The sequence below is a fragment of the Carassius auratus genome, chromosome 6 (assembly GCF_003368295.1).
Source record: "Carassius auratus strain Wakin chromosome 6, ASM336829v1, whole genome shotgun sequence".
NCBI classification, from domain to species: Eukaryota; Metazoa; Chordata; class Actinopteri; order Cypriniformes; family Cyprinidae; genus Carassius; species Carassius auratus.
Genome location: NC_039248.1, coordinates 12,805,709 through 12,828,158, shown reverse-complemented (window position 1 = coordinate 12,828,158; position 22,450 = coordinate 12,805,709). Strand labels below are relative to the sequence as shown.

At 35.4% G+C, this 22,450-nt stretch overlaps 1 protein-coding gene across 2 annotated transcripts in view; it reads left to right on the top strand.

The window, feature by feature from the left end:
• grm4 (glutamate receptor, metabotropic 4) overlaps positions 1-18,635 on the top strand; it is a 144,213-nt gene extending 125,578 nt beyond the window's left edge. Inside the window, exons 10-12 of one of the 2 annotated variants that reach the window (XM_026262405.1) lie at positions 5,813-6,062; positions 15,565-15,597; positions 17,456-18,635. In XM_026262405.1, coding sequence (XP_026118190.1) covers positions 5,813-6,062; positions 15,565-15,584 — 270 coding nt within the window. In that variant the 3' untranslated portion in view covers positions 15,585-15,597; positions 17,456-18,635. The remainder of the gene's footprint in view (positions 1-5,812; positions 6,063-15,564; positions 15,598-17,455) is intronic. The other variant, XM_026262400.1, reaches the window with a different exon arrangement.
• Positions 18,636-22,450: the final 3,815 nt, after the last annotated feature.

Below are 22,450 nucleotides of genomic sequence, written 5' to 3'. Positions count from 1 at the left end.
TAAGCTTAAAATATATATTGGAGTATGTTTTATAAGAAAATACTATATTTTAGGCTTTCTGCTGTCACAGTTAATTAAATGTGTTTTTGCTGATTCTTTGAAATTATATTATAAATATGCAAGAAATACATTTCATATACGCACAGTAATACTTTTTTTTTTTTTTTACATTCGAAACTTCACATCGATGTACATGTGCCAGATTATGTGAAGATGCCTTGATTTCATCTGATGTCCCTGTAGTTGATAGTACAATTCATATTGTGCATTGAAACATTATAAGCTAAACTTACAAATCCTTCTTTCTGTGGTTGGATGTTATCACAACCTCTTTCATGCTGGTTTTGAGAAAGCTTCAAGTCAAGTCAAGCATTTCGACTTACATGGACTGCAATTTGTATGCATCGCCGCCCTCCAAAACTGGAAGCTATCATTACAGTGCCATCATGTTACCATGCCATAGGGTTCACTTGCAGGGGCTTTCCTCCTTTGTGTTGCTGACGGAGTAATCACTGTCTCTTTCTGTGCGAGGTCAGCATCTCTTATTTACATACAGGTGTGTGTCAGCGATGTGACAGGTGTGGTAGCAGGGGGCCCTTGACCTCTGTTAAATGTCAGTTTCTTCGACATTCCCGTTATTGAACTCCTTCAGTCTGTCATTCATTTGATGTCACAAATGAGTACCTTGTGAAGACAGATGCATGAGTGCATTTATATCTGAAATATACAAAAATTACTTCTCACTGATAGAATTTAATACTACACAGTGACTATTCAGACTGCACTATGCAGTGAAAGCCTGGAACACTCTGCTATGAAATATAATACAGGAAAATGCAATAAAACATTTATTTTATAGTGTGCTTTTGGCCAAAGCTCAAACACAAGTACTTTTTTCCGTACTAACCTGTGAAGCATTGCTCAGTCAAACAGGTGCTTGTGCTCCCAAACTCACGTGATTGGTAGAGCCAGAAGTTCAAAGGATGCAAAAACTTGGGATCGGAGACAGTCTGTGAAAAAAAGTTCATCCAAAAATAAAAATGTACTTAAAATTTACTTATATTCCAGTTTATATATATTTTATTTATGGGTGAACAAAACGACTTATCCAACATTCAGGGATGACCTGGATGCATGCTTTGATTGGACAAGATACTGGAAAAATGAAACCTATTGTTTCTGTGTTTTATTTTATTTTATCTAAGGCAGCATGTAATCCAACAGTAGGAATTTTGTTTTTTGGTGGGCATCATAATGAAGGATTTTAAATGTGGATAATGCATAGTTCATTTGAATGACAAATATTCACATCCCTTTGAGCTGTGTTTTTCACAGCACCGCTTTTACCATGAGACCTACTTCTCTCTTAAAAAGCCTCTGATGTTGACATAAGACCTACTTCCTTTTAAAAAATGGCAGTTCATTTTTTTTGTTCTTTACCCCAAGAGATAATTTGGCAGCAGCAGGTGAAGAAGTGGCAGAGTGAGTTGTTGCATGATTAAAGTTGATGGCGTTCCGGTGTACGTTTTATCAAGTCATCATTTATATGTGGGAGTGCAATAACGGTAGCCTTTTTTTTTTTTACTTGTTGTTGCAATTCGAGGGCAAAAAAGTGGAACACTTTGTATGTGTTGAAACAACAGAGACTGTCTCAGAGGACTAACCCTGATTCACTGCCTAGTTCCCATCTCAGTATTTCTCACAAGCCTCATTAGATGCAGGTGTGCTGTCTGCACATACAGAGCCAGAGGCGGAGGCATTGATGAGATACCGCTATGAATCGTGTATCGCGTGCGCCATTAAATCCTCATTTTGTGACTGTAATTGCAATTTCAGTTTCAGCAAGATTAGTGAGATATTTCGACATATAGACCAAACCTAATCATTTCGGGCTGGTTTAATCACTATGTATGGACCGCTCGCTTTCCTTTCAGGTGATTTGTTGGACCCCTGCAATAGATTTTCTGGTTAAATTTGGAAATGTGACTCTGCTGACTAAGTGACCAAGGACTATATTGTACAATAGCTTTTGTCTGAGCCACGGCCATGTGGTTAGACCTCCGACATATTGACCGGTGACAAGTGACATATCTTGATCCCATCATTTACTGTCCTCTCTCAACTATGCTTTATTTCACTGCAGACAATTTGAGCGGCGCTAAAACTCTCCAGTAGTAGGGTGTTGTGGGTGTTTGCCAGAGCATTGCTTTGCTATTGTAAGGTGTTCTGAATGTTTGCTTGGGTATTTTGGGTGATTGCTATATAATCGCTTTCTAGCCCAAGTCAAATGTAATTCTGTTTGATATCAAAGCATGAAAATTAATGCAACATATTTTGTTTAACTGACAGGTGGCTGCTTTCCATGCCTACATACATGCATGCTCTGTAATTGGTACTCGTGCCTTGTGGTGATATACTCAACGCATGAATGGTCAAATGCACTTTTTGTGTCAAGTTATTATCCAAGGACATTATTCAAATCATGTACACAGCCATGCATTGTTATTTTAGAATTATATATTTTTTTAGGTTTTGAATTAGCTTAAAAAAAAAAAAAAAATATATATATATATATATATATATATATATATATATATATATATATATATATATATATATATATATATATATATATATATATATATATATATATATATATATCTGCCAATAAATAAATAAGTATTTTTATTTATGTAATTATTGATTGATTGATTTTTTTTAATCTTTCTATTTATCATTAATATATATTCAGCTTTATTTCAGTTGACAAAAAAAAAAAATATTTTTTAGTTTTACTTATAGTTGCAGTCATATAAATCCACCACTGCCTATTATGTCATTATTATATATTGACGCACACACACACAAAACACTCATGTAATTGGTTTCTTCATTTTATTACGAACTGTATTTATAGGAGGATGGCATTGTTTTATATTAATGTTAAACAATTATTAATTATATTTAAATATAATTTAAATATTTAAATAAATTATATTTAGATATAAATATATATTAACGAAGTATAATATTAATGATAGATTTAATATTTATATTAAATATAAATGTATTTAAATACTAATTGTATTATTTTTATAAATCTAGCATTACTAATAGTGGGAATAAAAATATGTTTTCAACTTAATACAAACTAGTGCTGTCAAAGTTTTTGTTCACATAATGTATGTGTGTGTACTGTGTATATTTATTATGTATTTATAAATACACATGCATGTATTCAAGAAAATGTTATGGTTATATATTAAATACATTGCAAATATTTTCTAAATATATACTTTAAATATTTGTAAATACATTTCAAAATATTTGTATTGATATCCATAATAAATATTCACACCACACTCATATATTACGTCAACAAAAACTTTTATTTTGGATGCGATTAATCGCAATTAATCTTTTGACAGCACTAATACAAACTAAATATTTTCAGATATTATTTAAATTATTTACTTTGGCTCTTAATTGTGATTTAATGGTGGAAACAACATAGTTGAGACTAAAATACATTGAAATGCTGGTGTCGTGACTAACTTATAAGGACCTGTTTTTAAAGATACTGCACTATATTTCAATGGCACACTTTAGGATTGTTCATAGTGGCCAGTGCTGGGTGGTAGCCATCTGTCTCTTCTTCGAGAAGAGCCCCAGCACAGCTGATGTGGCCCTAACCCTTCCTGTCGACTTGTGCTGAAACTGCTTTCCAGTCAGTCTCTCTGGATGGAGATCACAGCAGTGAGTCACACTTAATCACAGCACACAGAGGAGCCAGAGCCGAGGTCACGTCCGCCAGAGCCAAAACACACAGCAGGGGTTCGCAGCAGTGCTATGGAGTGGCTGGAGCCATTAGTGCTGGGGTGTGTGACTGTTTGTGTGCCACTGAAAACATGTCACAAACAGAGCCCTCCAAGTAGTTGGTTAAAAATAATCACGATTACCCTCTCATTATTTAGGCAATAATGCCTTGCACTGTGTCCCACCCGGGCACGACACAACAAAGCATCCAAGCAATCACTTGCAAGTTAATCCCAGTTTCTGTGCTAACTAGCCAAGACAAATGACACAACAGTTTTATCAGTTGTTTGGTTTCTCTTTCTGTGGCATCGTGCCGGATAATCATGCTCACAGCTGCTCGTTATGTACAGTGAATTGAGTCCAAAAACCTGAGAATGAAAATGGTTTTAATTATTATAATTATATATTTTTTCAGAATTGTATTATTTATGACTTACAATAATATTATTATTATTTATGTAATGCTATTTTTATATTACTATTATATACACTCTCAGAAAAAAAGGTACAAAAGCTGTCACTTGGGCGGTGCCTACACTTTTGTACCTTTTAGGTACTAATATGTACACTTTAGATACTAATATGTATGTTTAAGGTACCAGTATAGGCATTTACATTCATGCATTTAGCAGACACTTTTATCCAAAGCGACTTACAGTGCATTCAGACTATATTTTTTTTACCAGTATGTGTGTTTCCTGGGAATTGAACCCACAACCTTTTGTGCTGCTAACGTGATGCTCTACCACTGAGCCACAGGAACATTATGGACCTTCTTTCCTGACAGATATACTATATATATAATGTATTTGTATATATATAATCTCTCTATCTGTCAGGAACACGATGTTCCTGTGGCTCAGTGGTTCTTTCTTTCTTTTTTTCTATTCATTTTCATTTTAGAGCACACTATATATTAAACATCAAACATGGACAATGTGGCAATAACTGTAGAAGCTGAAAAACATTGAGCATTATGTGATACATTTGTACAGTAAAGTCTATTATAACAGATTAAGTTCCTAAATAATTCATCTTGTAGTTTATTATTTGAACTCTGGGCAAGAGCAAAGAGCAGGTTGGTTTAGTCAGGGTTATGGTATCATTGCTATACAATTATAGTTTTTTTCTCATATTTTAAATAAGATTTTATTTTTGTGTTGTCTGTTTTTACTTAAATTTGTGTAATAGTTGTGTAATTGTCATTTTATTAAAAAAAAATGCCTTTTTAAAATATTTTTTTTGATTTAGTTTTAGTTATTCAAGTACTTTAAATAAAAATGAGAAATGTATTTTCCCTTGGAAACTAACTGAAATTTGTCAGTTATAAACTAACTGTCATACCCTTGGTTTAAACACTTCATAATCTCAGCAAATGCTGTCCGTCATCTGCTTGTTATATCAGGAATACTGTGTATTCTGACATTCTAGTCATTTGCATATTATGTAGCAGAGAATTACGCATATTTGAAAGTGGCGATGGTGCTTGGTGCTTTGGGCATGTTGAGTCACTCTCTGTTGAGATTTGACATATTGACTGTGTCAGTTAGATCAGGGGTTTATTATGTCAACAAGCCCTCGTGAGATGAAGGTCCCAGGTCATGTGAACAAATCTTCATTATTGCATAATGCACCCCCGATATGTGAAGCAGAAGGCTATTGTGCCATCCTGAAGGGCCGTAGTTTGTAATAATGGCCTGAATTATCTCTTACATAATTCCATGGCAATCAAATAAGTAAATAAATGGACTTGAAATATTGATTTCAGTGAAAATGATTTGATTATGTGGGAAGAAATAGACCGCGGTGTGATATAAAACTAGCACACTGCTGGGTATTGGTTGCCCAGCGCAACAGAAAAATATCCAGTTCCATTATACAAAAATATTTGGCCACAGAAAGCTGTGATTGACCAATTACGACCCAGTATGGCATGTGGTAATGGCATTGTTTTCAGCGATTTCTAATTTTCATGTGCTGTGATTTTGTTTCGCAGATGTACATACAAACGACCACGCTGACCATCTCGGTGAGTCTGAGCGCGTCTGTGTCTCTGGGGATGCTCTACATGCCGAAAGTCTATGTGGTGCTCTTCCACCCGGAGCAGAATGTGGCCAAACGCAACACTCGCAGCCTGAAAGCTGTGGTCACTGCCGCCACCATGTCTAACAAGTTCAACCCCAAGGCCAGCCTCCGGCCCAACGGAGAAGCCAAGTCAGAGCTGTGCGAGAACCTGGAAACTCAGGGTGAGCGGGTTTGACGTCAAACACTTTATTGTTACTTACTGTCATCATTCCTTTGCTCACTTAAAACGATCCGAATTTGAAGAGGGTTGCAAAATCATGCTTCAGCAGTCTGGATACAGCTGCTTTAGATTTTACTTTCTTTTAAAGGCCGAATTCACCCAGAATCAACAAATCTGTTGTTATTTACACCTTGATCATTCCAAACCAAACCAATATAACGTTCTTTTTATTATGCAATGAAGACATTTAATGGAGTCTGTGTGATGATCATAACAAGACAAACCGCTAATCGTCTGGCTCACATTGCGCAAGGTTTTTTTTGGATTCATTATGTTAGAATCTAAACATTTGGCATCAGATATGTGTTGGCGGTGTGGTTTTTAAATTATCAAGAGGCAAATCGGTTGAATCGGTGCAACAATCCTTACTGAAATCCATCTCCTGCTAATTTAAATATCAATAAAACACAGCAGCTGATCAACAAGCTTTGTAATACAGCAGTAAATAAAACCCTGCTGCCTCAACAGAAATAACTCACAAACTAGAACAGAAGCAAACCTGTAGCCTTCTTGAAAGAGAAACGAAAGCCTGAGTCTTTGTTTGCATATTTATATTATTCATTAAGGGCCTTATTTACCAAGATTCCAAATAAATTATACTAATTTGCTTGCACTGTCTGTCAAATTGTCTTTAAGCATTATGGTAATACTAAGGGTAAATAGGCACACATGCACTTGTTTCATTTTATATATTTAGGTTTTCAATTTAAGTTTGGTACCAAAAAGTTTTCATTTTGTATTTTTTATACACTTAGTTGCAGCATCTGGATAGGTACTGTCTTGCAGATGAGTGTGTTTTATATGTTTTAAGTTTGAATGTGACCTCATATGTTTTTGTGCTCTTAATCTAATGTGGTATTCATTTGCACACCTTTTCTGAAGTTTTGAGGTGATAAATAACTTTGCAAGAACTATTTCATTCATTTGCATTGACGTTGCCCTTTATTTTGCATGCCCCCAAACGACATACTTATTAAGAGAAACCTGCAAAAACAGACATGAGGCGCTAACTTCTGGTGCTATATCTGGAATACAGAGTCCTCAGTAGACAGATTTTTTTTTTTTTTTTTTTTTTTTTTTTTTTGCATATGCCATCTGGTTTGCATGTGTTATATATGCACAAAGTTTTAGTAATTCACAGACTAAAAGTGTGCTTCACTGCCTGTGTGAATGTAGCTAGACAGTACAGCAATTTTGAGACATCATTGATTGTGCCTTGATACCCCAGACTTCCTGTTAGTCTACAATTTTTTTCGAATAGCCTCTAGCATTAGCATTTTCATTACCTTAATCTGTGATGTGATTCCAAATGCACCAGAGAGGGAGAAAAATAAAATGCAAATATAAATCCATTTCACCCTTTCAGTAGACATAGTAAGACATTTGCCGAAATTAATTTAACACCAGTAAATGAAAGGTTTCATAAGGCCAAAATTTGAATGAATGAAATTAATGTTTTCATTGAGCCAAAAAATGAAACCAAAGTTGTATAAACATTTAAATTACTCTTTTTTTTTTTCATGAACAGAATGAAGTTTGTACTCTAATTTGTTGTTGAACTATAAATATATAAATGGTGGCTGTAATAGGAACTTGTTTTTATTCAAACATTCAAACAGATTTAGTAAAATATTATGAATATGTAGTAGCATCTAGTGCTCATTTATTTGTAGATGGCTGATGACATTATGGACACTGAAGGGCTTTCCTGAGATAAATACAACATTACTTGACATTGCTTAGAAGCTGATTTATGGACTTCCCTACATTACTTGAGACATGATACATTTCTGTAAGTTCTACTGTTACTTTCAACAAACCTTCTGATGTTCATTCATGCTTAGAGTGTCAAAACCACACGTATGGTTTGTATTTTGGATAAAATTAACAGAATTTGAAAGCTGACAGTGTTTTATATTAAAACTTTTAAAAGCAAAAATTCAAGGCTGTTGCAGGTATTTGGATGGCAGATGCACTACAAATGATGTTTAGTGAAGTCCACGCACCAACAGAAAACAGCATAGAATAAAAGATCGATCTTGAGATTAAAGGGGTCATATGATGTAATTTTAATTTTTCCTTTCTCTTTGAAGTATTACAAGCTCTTGGTGCATAAAGAAGATCTGTAGAGTGGCAAAGACTAAAGAATCAAAATCCAAAGAGATATTCTTTATACAAGTTAAGACTTGTCCGCACCCCCCTAAAACGGCTCGTTCTAACACACTCCCACAGCGTACCTTTTATTCTCATAGTATTTTTGTTGCCGCTGCTGCCATGTTGTATATATGCTGAGTGTTTGGTTGTGAAAGCGAAAATACTTTGTTTGGCCTTCCAAATGAGAACGATATCTGCTTCGTCATGCCTGGAGTTGATCTGTGCTGGAGTCCAGCCCAGGGTCTTCACATGTGGTTGCCGCAAGAATCCACTGGCCACACCGTTCTCAAGCGGCTCACTTTAGGCCTCTAGGCTTCCGGCCTTCACTCACTCAAGGCTGCCATGTGTGATGCTGTTTAGTTGAGAAAGTGAAACTACTTTGTTTGGCCTCCCAAAAGAGGACACGACTAGAAGTCATGTTTATATCATGATTATAATGGGTTTTATGTCTCATCGCTCCGGCCGGACACAGCATCGCAATATGTTAAGGGGCGTAACATTTCCGTCACACAGTTGAGGTATTCGGCCAATCACAATGCACTGGATAGCTGGCCAATCACAGAACACCTCACTTTTCAGACCGATGACCCTTGTAAAAATTGACGCGTTTCAGAAGGCAGGGCATAGAGGAGAAACAATAAATGTAATGAATGTGAAAATAAAGCTCTTTTTTTTTTACCTTAAACAACGTAAAAACATTTCATTACACCAAATAATGTTCTTTTTAGCAGCATCATATGACCCCTTTAAATAATCCATATCATTATCTGTTAAAAACAAAAATGTGATTAGTCAACAGTTTCGGCCCTTCAAAACGATTTCAGCCAAAACCAAAAATTGCTGTTTTAATCATATTTTTTGTTGCTGCAATTTTTTTTGGTGCATCACTGTCTATAATATAGTAAAATATTTATGCTTCATATGTTATTTACAAAAACCCTTTTCCCCCAGAATACACAGATCATGTTGAATTGTCGTCAGTGAAGCAACTTGTTTATTTGCAGGCAGATCACATCTACGATCAGTGGCTAACAGGGTCATGCTAACCAACTATACTTTGACCCCTTTGATGTGGGAATGTTGTTCCATGCCAGCTCAAAAAGCATGTGCAGATACACACGTAAAAAATCCACCAAAAAAAAAAAAGATCCAGGCAGAGATGTGCAAAAAGAATATTAAAATTCATAATGATGTGAATTTAATGTGACATTTCCCAAGATATGTCTGTACATTCACTTGTTCTAGAATAAAATATCACGCTAAACCAATCCAAAGTATCATGTTAGACTAGGAAGGCACAAATGATCTGCTTCCATTACATTGCATTTGGCATTCACAGCAACGCACATCCACTCTGCTTTCATTATGTAGCATTTTATATTCATTTTGCAATGAAGCAGTACCCAGTAAATCATATTGTAGGGTTTTAATAACAAATAGCTCTGACATCCAGATAAATGTTTTGACAACAGAATTAAATTTGTGTAATGAGGGTTGCTACATAGATGAAAATTCGCCCAATTAAGCATGGCCAGTTAGCACACAGTGTTTTCAGCAAATATTTACCGCTGGTTGCATGACCGTACCAGACAGCTACCAAACCCAGTGTGAATTTCATCTGCTCAGCTCATCTAGTACATATTCAGCAGCTCTGTATAGCACCACTTTGAATTCAGTTGCAGTGGAACTATGTGCTTTTGTAAATGAGGTATTAGAGTCAGTGACTACATTAGCATGTGCCCTTTTAAAAGATCTAACTAGAGTTATTTAACACAAGCAGTTGTTTTGCACGTAAAGCAAATGCAAGCTAACAAATAACTTTTCCATGGCTCAGGAATGTCTAACATTTCATGAATGCATTAAAGGGGAAACAGGATCTCCTTGTTGATTCTATTTGATTTGTGATCCTCCTTTAAGACTTAAATTGAATTAACTAAAAGTGTCTGTTAAGTGTCTTAATGTAGCGTAATGTGATAGAAATGTTGCTATAAAGTGTTACAATTACTTCTAAATGAATTACATGACATTGAATTATTACGTATCTCCTAATTGTATTTCTAGTCGAGCAAGGACTCATCAATCTGTGCGTGATATATGCAGTAATCATCATTATATTATTAGCATGAGTGTGCTACAATAACATAGCTTTCAAGTAAAGTTGAATATATCTTGACTTTGTGCACATGACTGACCAGGAAAGTGCCAAGGAGGAAACTTAGTATTCTCAGTCTTATCTGACTTGTGAATGTTAAAAACAACGTGAAAGAGGCAAGGGAGAAGCTAGCAGTGAAGAATAAGCATACATAAAACATAAATGTTGTATAAAAACTATATCATGTGTATTCACTTGCACTTATCCACTGTCCACATCATTATAAAGTTCCTGAGAAATATGTTTTGAAAGAAATGTATACATTTATTAAGCAATAAAGCATTCAACTGATAATTAAAGGTGACTGCATTTACAGTGTTATTATTATTATTATTATTATTATTATTATTATTCAAATAAATGCTGTTCTTTTGAACATTTTTATTAGCATATTAGCAAATCAGCATATTAGAAAGATTTCTGAAGGATTATGTGACACTTGGAAATTGAGCTTTGCATTATAGGAATACAATATATTTCAAATATATTAAAATAAAAAACAGTGATACTATTTAAGTAATAATATTTCTTCTTCTTAGTTTTATTTCTTTTTATTTCTTTATTTTTTAATCACATAAATGCAGCCTTGTTGAGAATAAGAGACTTCTAAAAACATCTTGCTGACCCAAAACTTTTAAACATTAGTGTCTAATCTAATTTAAGTATTTCCATATTTGCAGAATCACTCCCAGGTACAGTTCAAAGCTGCATAAAACACACTAAAATAAATCCAAATCACAATTATTTTCAATAAATGTTTTATTTTGAAAAAATACAGCTAAATACAAAATAGAGCTATTTTAGTTTTCTGAGACTAATCCTGCATAAATATTCTATAACATAATCAGTTGAAGCTTTTGCACTAGACAATATTATACTTTAAGTTTAATTATTCATGTAGCCTAAAGAGACAGGGTGCAACTGTGCATTCTATAAGGTGACAAGTTATTAACAAAGCAATATGACACATTTCCCGCCCATTGATTTTTCACAATTTTTAAGACTTTTTCACAGTCAGGTGACTTGTAAGTCTTCACCGTCTTTTTTTTTTTTTTTTTTTACCACATATGTGACGCATTTCACTCCGTCTTCTCTGAAGCACCTAAAGTCACACTTCTGAAGTCACACTTCTTGTCATCTCACCTACCGGTAGTTAAACAAGATCTTGAACCAATCAAGATTGGACAAGACATGTTTTATGTAGCTATTATAATGTTGGCTCATATATGTGACATTATTTACAGTCATAGCGAGATGCACTCCATTAGTGCATCTACAAAAGTCAGTACTTGGCAAGCAGTTTTATCACGGATATAAAAGACACTTTAGGATTCCAAAGTAACAGTCCATCTTTGATACCATTGCAATGCAGCACGTGTATAGAGTTTAGTGATGCATATAAACAAGATCAAATTGTAATGCATGTGTGATGTTGCCTACAAAGATCATAGAAACTTGCCAAAGAATGAGGATAAGAGGATGAGAATGACAAGGTCATAGTTACATTCTGTGGACATCAGTAGGTTTTCTCATGTGTCCTTTAAGTTAAAGAGTTTTGCTCTTGGGTGAAATCTAAATATAATCAATATTAATATGAGTCTGCTTTACGTCAGCCGACAGGATTTGTATGACTAAAACGATCAATGTAGGTCTCCTTGAAATAGTCTCTCGACATCATAATGGTGCATGACCACCATACAGACAGCTATACTGATGAATTCAAAACCGCAATATCATATTTTGCTGCCTTGGTTAGAGAGGTTTTTTTTTTTTTTTTTTACACTGGAAAATAATAATTTAATGCATAATAATTCTCAGACGACTTGATCCTTGACCAGAAAACAAACAATGAGTCAGACTGTTACAATTTATTATCAGAAATATATTTTCATCATCATTTCTTTTTTATATTGTGGCTAAACAAAGCAAAATTCTGAAGATATCTTGCAGCATACTTTATTATTTTTGTCTGTTAGGCGATACACATCTAAAAGGAGGCTTAAAGTATTTTTTGTTAGGATTAGTTAAAGTATGCAGCATATTCCTTCAGGCTACATTTTAATGACAATTACATTTTTAATGCCTCCTGAAAATTTCTGTGCAAGGTCATTTAATTTCAGGGCAGATTGAGCCAGCGAGAAAGCACCTCTGCATATCCAAGTTCAATGGGCCCTAAGGCCAAATGGGCCCCAACAGGTTCAGTTATACCACAGAGTGTAACGTGCAATAAACCAATCAGAGTCACATCTTCCATTCCCTTTAAGAGCCTGTTGCGCTGGTGCCATAACGCATTTGCTATTTACAAGGCAGAATTTTTCCAGTGCAAAGACGGAACGCGTCTCCGAGATAAAACGGAGCTGCTCGTGTGCGAGCAAATAGATAGCCTAATTCTGATACATGCACTGGAGATCCATGATGTCGCGTAGGCATTTATATATATATAAAATATATAAATACATTTAATTAGCCTACAAAAAATGTGTATGCATTGCAATACTTTAATTTTTTAGATTTGGCATGTTTGTGTGCTGCTGTGCGTCCCTGTGTTTAATAAGCAGCGTGTACGTGCATTGGTGACCCACCTATACTAACACGCTGTTTAAATAATAAAGAAAAAACATTGCGCCAGACAGAGGTTTGAGTTGGTCTATGGTGCAGTCTATTTTCAGCTCCTTAAAATAGCAATGCGCCAGCAATGTGCCTGAACACACCTCTTTTTTAGACCAGCCTGCCCATGGGCGAACAAATGGATGCAAATGCATTTGCTAATTTAACGACTGAAACCAGCAAACACACTTGCACTGCGCCTTGCATCGCATTGTGTCGGGTGTATTATAGGGTTCGGAGACTTTACACTGTAAAACTGCATTCTGTTAACCTGGATTTGGCCTCTTGTAGCACATTACTAGAATTTTAGATTCAACTGCTCAGTTGTTTCATTAAACTAAATAAATAGTACTCATGAAAAATGCAAAAACACAAAATCCAAGGATGCGTTTGAAGAGTGTCTTTTTGAGAGCATGTTGGTGGTAGTCGCTGTGTGCATATCATGATAGCTGAGCTGAGCTAAATGCGCTCATGCATAAAAAAAGCAGTTCGTTATGTTACTTTGAAATGCATAAGAAACTTATTTCAGCACCAAATTGTGCTTGTTCATTTATCCGTTTGTGCAGTTAGCCAAAGTTCAGCTATCCATTTTGTGCCTAAAATCATTTATTTAGACATGCGTGTGCAATGACAGTACTCTTAATGTCAGGAATACACATGTTCATAGTTGTAATATGTGCTGTATCATTACTATTTAAACACAACAGAACATGCACACATAACACCCAAGACCCAACCTGTCAATCAAATACTGTCGGTATAACTTTGAGCCATTTTTCAAGGCATGCTAGGTAGGACAGACTTATTTTTCCCTAATTCAAACAGTATATATATATATATATATATATATATATATATATATATATATATATATATATATATATATATATATATATATATATATATAATGTGTATATATATAACAACATTCCACAGGCCACAATCAACAACCTGATCAAGGATCTGAGGCAAATGGGGGTCACACCAGATACTGTCTGGTTTTCTGACCCCCCAGGACCACCAAGTACAGTAAAGCTGCACATTTTAGATTGGCCTTTTATTGTGGCCTGCCTAAGGCGCACCTGTGCGATAATCATGCTCTGTAATCAGCATATTGATATGCCACACCTGTGAGGTGGATGGATTATCTCTGCAAATGAGAAGTGCTCTCTAACACAGATTTAGACATATTTGTGAACAATATTTGAGAGAAATAGCCCTTCTGTGTACATAGAAAAAGTCTTTGACCTTTGAGGTTAGTCAAAATGGGGGCAAAAACTAAAGTTGCGTTTATAATTTTGTTGCGTGTATATTAACAGATTTCAGAATGTACTGTCTTTTGAAAGTCGTGGTAACCCATACTAGGAATTGGTGCTCTGCATTTAACCCATCCAAGTGTGCGCGCTCGCACACACACACACACACACACACACACACACACACACACACACACACACACACACACACACACACACACACACACACACACAGCAGTGAGTAGTGAACACAACATGAACACACACCCAGAGCAGTGGGCAGCTATTTATCCAGCACCCAGGGAGCAACTGGGTGTTCAGTGCCTTGCTCAAGGGCACTTCAGCCATGGGTATTGGGGGTGGAAGAGAGCACTGTTTATGCACTCCTTCCCACCTATAACTCCTGCCAGCACCGAGACTTGAACTGGCAACCTTCGGGTAACTAGTGCAAGTATCTAACCATTAGGCCACAGCTGCCCTTGTATAATATACACTTTTTTTAAGCTTGGTGAGATTTCCAGTAGCTTTCCATGTTAGCCTGCCTTGCAAACACATTCACATCCTACATTGAAATCTACTTCTAAGTGACATTTTTATTTTAAAACTGTTTTAATATAACTTTAAGTTAGGAAACTTCCTAGCAGAGATAAGATGCAGAAATTAGCTTTTTGCATAAGTATCCTGTCCCTGCATTGCAGACGATACCAGTTTACACAGATGGAAAACAATTGCCCTGATGAGGACACAATTACCTCACAATTGTGAGCTGCCCATGAATCATTAAAATAACGACAACGTTTTCTGGATTTAAAAAAAACAAAAACAAGAAAAGTAACCTTACAGTAAATGGATCATTATTTAGATTGTGAATATACATCTTCAAGGTTGAGGTACTTCAATGTGACGCAACCAATAAAGAAAATGCTTAAATCGCTGTAAACATGTTGATTGCAACATTATAACTGAACGTAATGCACACACAGCTGATACTTTTCTATTAAAGAAAGCACTTGGGGGTTGAAGATCATTTAAAAATAATCCAAAGTATGCATACCATTAAAAAAATTGGTATGGCCATATGATGTCATATATATTATATATTGCAGTGTGATTCATTTAAATGTAGTGCAAAATCATGAAGTCAACAAGCAAATATCTGTTATTTAAACTATCATTTTTCAGTCATTCTTTTTGATACAGATGCATTAAAATGCTGCTAAATTATTGTAAACAAAGCCTGACTAATACATGTAACCGCTCAACCTGTGTTTCAGGATATGTTGATGATAACTAAACAATGAAGACAGGTAAACACTTTAATTATTGGTTATTGCTTGGCTTACTGTTGGACCTAATTGTTAAACTCAATCATGTTCCATTTAGCTTTAATGCTTAAACTGTGCATATCAATTAGCTTATAATAGACAATGCATTGCGCTGACATTTGTTAGAACTGCTAACAGACACAAAAAGCTTGCATGCCACATTGTTTTTGCAAATCACTTGTTTGCAGAGGGCTTTGTAGGTGAGAAACTCTATACCGGGGAAAGAACTAAAGATAGCAACAAATTTGTTTTTATGCATTTTTCAACAAATAGAGAGTAGGTATGAAAACTTTCAAAACCGTGCATGGCCTAGATTGCATAAACAGGAACACAAATTGGGGTAGCAGACTCAAACAGAACAGTATAAACCTAAGCTAGAAATTTTTATATAGAGAAAGAATCATTTAAATTCGTTTTTTGTGACAACGTCCTTCGCATTAAGCTGAAATGGAGCTATTTATCTGACAGTACCTACGGGTCAGTGCTCCATTCGCTGAGGGAGATTCCAGAACAGATAACTGCACCAGTAGTGTTGGGTCAAATATCACCTCACCTTACTTATTCCAACAGCTCTGCATGATTGCATGAGCTAACCTTTTGATCTCCATATAACGATGCAATGAGCTTGAATTTTCCATTGACCCTTCTTCTTTGGCAAGGTTATTACATGAACAGCTGAAGGCAGTGTCACTCATGCAATCTTTGCTGATTGTTTGCACTACACGGCTATTGCGAGATGGATGCCAAATGACAGGATTAAGCTGCTGATTACAGGTTTTTGTTGAATGAGTGCTTAAATAGCAGACTTGACACTGTTTGCAGGTAACTTGCATGTTTTTGAAGATATTAAAGATGGACAGAAAGACAGAGTCTGATATCTAACAAGACCTGCTACTCCGCTACTTGACTCCTGGCAAATTAATAGAGATTTCAAAGAAGTTGTTGTCACATTGGAAAAGGACCTGTAGAGAAATGAAACATGAGGTACTGCGTCAAACCACTCTGGTTTTGATGAAGATCCCTGTGAACTTGTATCTGGTGAATTACCTCTTGTGTTTCACGTCGAAAAAGGCTAATAAGGCAACATTGTTTATAGTTAAAGGAATAGTTCACCTAAACATGAACATTTGCTGACAATGTATCATGCCATCCAAGATTTAAGCAAGTTTGTTTGTTTATCGTAATGGATTTGGAGAAATGTAACATTTCATCACTTGCTCACTGATGGATCTTCTACTGTGAATGGGTGCCGTCAGAATGAGAGTCAAAACAGCTAATAAAACCATCACAAGTAATGCACATGACATAAAACTGCATGTTTGTAAGAAACAAATCCACCATTAGTTTTTACCTTTAAAAGAATACTTAATCTATAATATTGCTTTCTCCAGAGAAACAGTTCCTAATCAGGAGAGAAATGTGCACAGATCACTTTACAAGTGAAGCAGTCCGAAACCATTTTAAGCAAATATGTTGTGGATTTTGACGTGAGAGGATAACAGAGAAGAACCTTTTAACTAGAAAAAGCATTTTATGGATTATGGACTCGTATTTTGGCCAGAAGCGTCCACTTTAAGTTACAAACACGCATCTCTTCATTTAACAAGATAATGATAACTGGATTGACTGGAGTCAATCATATGGATTATTGTGATGTTTATCTGCTTTTTGGACTCTCATTATGACGGCACCCATACACTGCAGAGGATTTACCGCTTTCTTTTCTTCAAACCCGTTCCAACGAAGAAACCAATTTTTGGCTTTTCATATTTTCAGCACATTTTCATTTCCTTTGATTTCAAACGATCTATTTTTTATCACATTCTCTCTTCCTCTGCAGGACTCAGCCCTAAACAAACGTACATCAGCTACAGCAACCACGCAATCTAGGTAAGTGATAAAAGGCCACTACCAAATCCCAGAAGTGACCCCTGGAAGACAGCATTTCAAGATAAATCACTCTCACGTTATGTCACTTATGGAAGTGAGATAGCAGATGGTTGGAAGACCCCCACAGACATGTTTCCATTAATGAAGCTTATGTGAAGTCACACAGGGAGCATCTGGGGAGGCCGAGACTGTTGAGACGGTGTGTCGGAATGACGGTCTGTCACCCAGACTATTCCATTACAGCTTGCTCTATCTATTTCAGATGCCATTGTTAAAGTGATACACACTAATTAAGGACAACATGTCAGTGTCCGCTGTTTCATTGATGCTAACACTATGTGGTGGCTAAAAAAATAATAAATTCATTGGAGCTTTTTCCTCTTTTTTCCTCTTGTTCCTCAACAGCAGAGACAGTGACCATTGTTTACAGATGTTAAGCATGCTGGTTTTGACATCCTGTGCTGTGTTGTTTTTTCTTTCTTTCCTTCTTTTCCTTTTTTTAAAAAAAAAAAGAACCTTCTGGAATGCTGTTGAACTATGTTGCTGTATTGTTACCTCACCATGGGCCTTGTGAAACTGTTGAAGATGTACGAAGTGCTCTTTGGAGTAATGTTTGATTGTGCATAAGTATACACCTTTGAGAAACTAAACAAATTTGCCCTGTTGTCGAAATGTGCTAGCTGTCACAGTCACCTGTGCAAATCTGAAATCACAATTTAGAAATGGTGTGACGTTCGTCGGACACTCAAGATATCGGAACCGACTTCCACTGGAACAGGGCGGCACGAGTAAGTCACGTTCATACAAATACAGCTATAAAAGACTCTCGTGGAAATCGGAAGAATCATCACTTTCAAGTAAACCGACGGTTCTGAGAAGCTCTGCTGATGGAGTAGATGACAGGATCCTGTACTCATATCTGGAAATGTCAGGTGATAGAGAGAGACAAGCTGATTTGTCTCTTTAGATGTTTGTGAATTTAAGTTTCAGTTCTTATGATTTCCCCTCTCTTCTTTGTTTTTGCACTGTTTGTGCTGCAGAGTAAAATGTCTATGTTGACCGTGATAAATGGCAACTTAATGTGTGTTCTTGATTGCTAATGTTTGCTTTTCATCCTAAAAGAGAGAAAATAAAAGTCAGATACAGTGCCTGAATTAAAGTATTTGTAAAATAAGACATATGAGGTATGTGAAGCATGTTAATTTTTATACATAAATAATTTCTAATAAAGAAATTTTTCAAAACTCATTGTTTTCTGAAAAATCATCTCTGCCATGTTGGCAAAGCATCAGATGTTTATGTGAGCTGTGGTTTGGGCACACTGCAATGTGGTTGCTAGGTTGTTCTGGGTGGTTGCTAGGGCATTGCGTGCAGTTATTATGGTATTGCTTTTAAATCTGTGCGATTTTCTTTTTTTTTTTTTACTTGTTTTTCCAGCGTCAAGCAAAATCCAAAAGTCGGATTGCTTAAAAAAGTGATAGCACAGCTCTTTCCTATAAACCAGTTTTTGAGTGAAGATTCAGGTCTTTAGCTCAAACTTGTCTCTTTTTTTTCTTCTGCAAATAGAGAAAAATAGAACAAACAATAATACTTAATTCTAACCCTAATCTTAATAAGTAGACTCAAGTGTAATGCTTTTTATTAAAAACTAACAAAAGATAAATAGATAAAGTGAAACATGCAGTATTTAAAACAACCAAGTTGTATTGTCTCTTAATGTGCTAATACGCTATTGTAGTTATTTTTATTAATATTCTTAGTCAAAATCACAAGAGGAGTGTTCTCATGCCTGAATGAAAAATCAAATATTCCCTTTCGTGCATTTCAAATTTCCTTCAAGAAGGCACTTAGTAGATTAGGAGACAACGTGACACAAAAGCACGGTGGAAATTAAAAGAAATGTCATTTGACTGAAACATTTATTTATTTATTTATTTTTTTTACAACAGGCAGCCATCTATCATAATGTGCATTTCAGAAGGCCCATTATTAAGTGTGAAATGTATCTGCTATCAGTGGCAACAGCGCAGAGGAAGACAGGAGCTATAAAGAAAAGCACTGGTGCTTTGACTCTGTGATGTATAACGGGGCAGCTACAAGACATAAATTATAGGCCATGTTAGGCTTATTTAGGTCTGTCTGGAATACAGCACATAAAACAGGGACTTGATTGGAATGCTACTCCATCTCTCTGACAGTGCTTAGAAACTGATGGAAAGAGTGTACAGTGAAGGGTGGATCAGGATACTGTGCAAAGGAGGTCATGTTCTCTGAGATCGATACATCTGTGTGTGTGTGTGAACATAGTAGTCTGTTAGCTGAAGAAGATTCTTCCTTATTTATGAGTTAAACTTTCATAAGCATTTATTTATTTGAATTATAATAATATGATTACAGTTTATTTGTTAAATATAAATATTGTTAATGTTTTATTGTTATTATTTCATTTAAATAAATATTTTAAAGTACTAATATTATTTAGTGTGTGTCTATGTGTACAGTATATTTATGTATATAATTGTAATATTTATATTGGTGCTTTAATAGCGAAATATGATACTTTATTGTGTCAACATGAACTGTACGTAATCTTGATCATTACACAGCTACTGAATAAAAATAAAAAAAATATTAAAAAAAAAAAATGGAAATATGAAATATTGATGCGAATTGAAATTAATTTTATATGTGAGAAGAAAGCGATCATAGCATGCTATGAAACATGAAACAATGTAGGAAAGTGGTTGCCAGGGACAACAGTCAGCTATACAGTTTGGTTTATATAACCAGAGAATGTTGTGACTGACTAATCAGAATCAATTATTCCACAGAGGTATGTATTAATTTTTTAATACCGCAATAATTATTCTACATTAGCTCATTCAACCCAGGATTTTCAGGAGGCAGTCTCTTAAATATTTACTGTAATAGCTTTTCATTCACACAGCAGTCTATTCACATATTTCTATGTTGGCTACAGACTTTAAATGTAGTCTCAGGCTTTTGGATCCTATACTGTGTGCACATTTACAGTATATGTTTACTTCTAATTCATATTTGCAGTTATTACATTTAATCCTTGCAGATGCTAGGTCTATATTATCATGTTTAACTGTTTCATTTGCCGATAATTTACACAATTATAGCACAGGCTGGGTTGTGTACAAATGTACTTTGTTAAAAGTATATTCATTATTTTTTCACATAAATATGATTTTTATTTTCATGTTAACTGAGTGCACTGAAATAACATTTTATTTGGATTATCATTGGTGATGCGACTGATTATTTTGCACATTGCTACTAAAATCCATTTGGACAAGTTGGGGCTAAACAATTTGAAAAAAATTGAAACAAACAGCTGCTCAGGTAGATTTCAGTGAAACAGCACCTCACAGTGGCACTCCGTGGGTGTGTGTTTACCGTGTGTACTGTGTGTGGTCTCATATATCACATTCTGGAGAGCTGCGCGAATACTGTAAGAACAGCCCTGTAGCTTGTCATCACGCGAAATAGACACTAAAGCTATTTAAATTCCCTGACTCAGACTCATTTTGCAGCGCTAACTCTACCTTCAGCCTGAAAGGGGGATTCACAAACACGTAAGGATAAGGGATTAGGTTTTGTAAATGTGTATTTGCAGGCGTACGTACATGTGTTCGGTTTTGGGGAAAGCCTGTGATGAAAAGCGGCTTTGTTTACGGTTCCAGAGGTGTCAAGTTATAGTCCGGCCGAGCAATTTGCACAGAGCCTCAATCTATCAAAATGGCAGCTGGTGCAGCAGGTCCTTAGAGAATTCTCCTGAAGAAAGTATGCTTCATTTGTTCCCTTTATATTGTTTACTGTGTGTCTTATGGTTAAAATGTCAAAAAAAGCAAAGATCATGTCAGCCGCCTTTGCAGGTTGAACTCGTACATGCTTTTCTCAACATGTCAATTACAGTAGGTCCATTTTGAATGGCTGACTTCATGCAGTGTCTGAGTGTCACCCATCTGTCTAGAAGCATGTCTTCCAAGTATCATGTTGAAGTAATCGCTGCATTCACCCAGGTTTGCCATGTTGCTCAGTTTACATGTCAGTTAGACAGTCCTTTCTTCTCTAATTAGATATCTGTGTCCAAAACAAGCTGCAAAGTGGACTAGACTTTACACAAGTGTACTCATACTGTAAACAAGACCAGATGTACACAATGGATAAAATTTAAATGAGTAAAATACAACTTAAATGTGATCTATTCCTTACATTATATATATAAAACATTTTAAAAATATGAAAAAATATATATATATATATATATATATATATATATATATATATATATATATATATATATTACAGCATATAGACTCATATAGATATGTCCTACCTCATGGTACATTTTGCCCTTATTAGTTTCACAGCCACTGGTCACCCTTAAGAGCAGCTTGGATATTTGGCTAAATAACATATATTGCAATCCATAAACAAATCAATATATTACAAATTAAATTTTAGGACATTGGCTCCAACACATTGGGTAAACTTTAAAGACCAGGCACTTAAACAATAGTGAACAAAGCATGAAAGAATCCAACAGGATCATAAAATACAGAATTAGGTCAAGTGTACTGTATTTGCTGGATTGTCCCTTCCTCCCAAAGCATAAATTGACTCAGAATCTTCCCCCAGTTCTGCATAATAAACTACAGGCTTAGCAACAGAGCAGATCCCAGAGCTGCTGAACTGTGGATGTGGTCTCAAGTGTTAGTCACGTCACGTTCTGCTTTATTATTATTGTGCTCTTGGGGAAGTCATTTAACCCAAACTTGTGTCTTTCCAGTGGGAATTCTCTGAGGTCGCTCAACACAATAACTGTGCTCTGAAGTATCCACTTTCTAATTCCTTTGAATCTAAATGATGGGCTTATAAAAAAAAAAAAAAAAAAAAAAAAAAAAAAAAAAATATA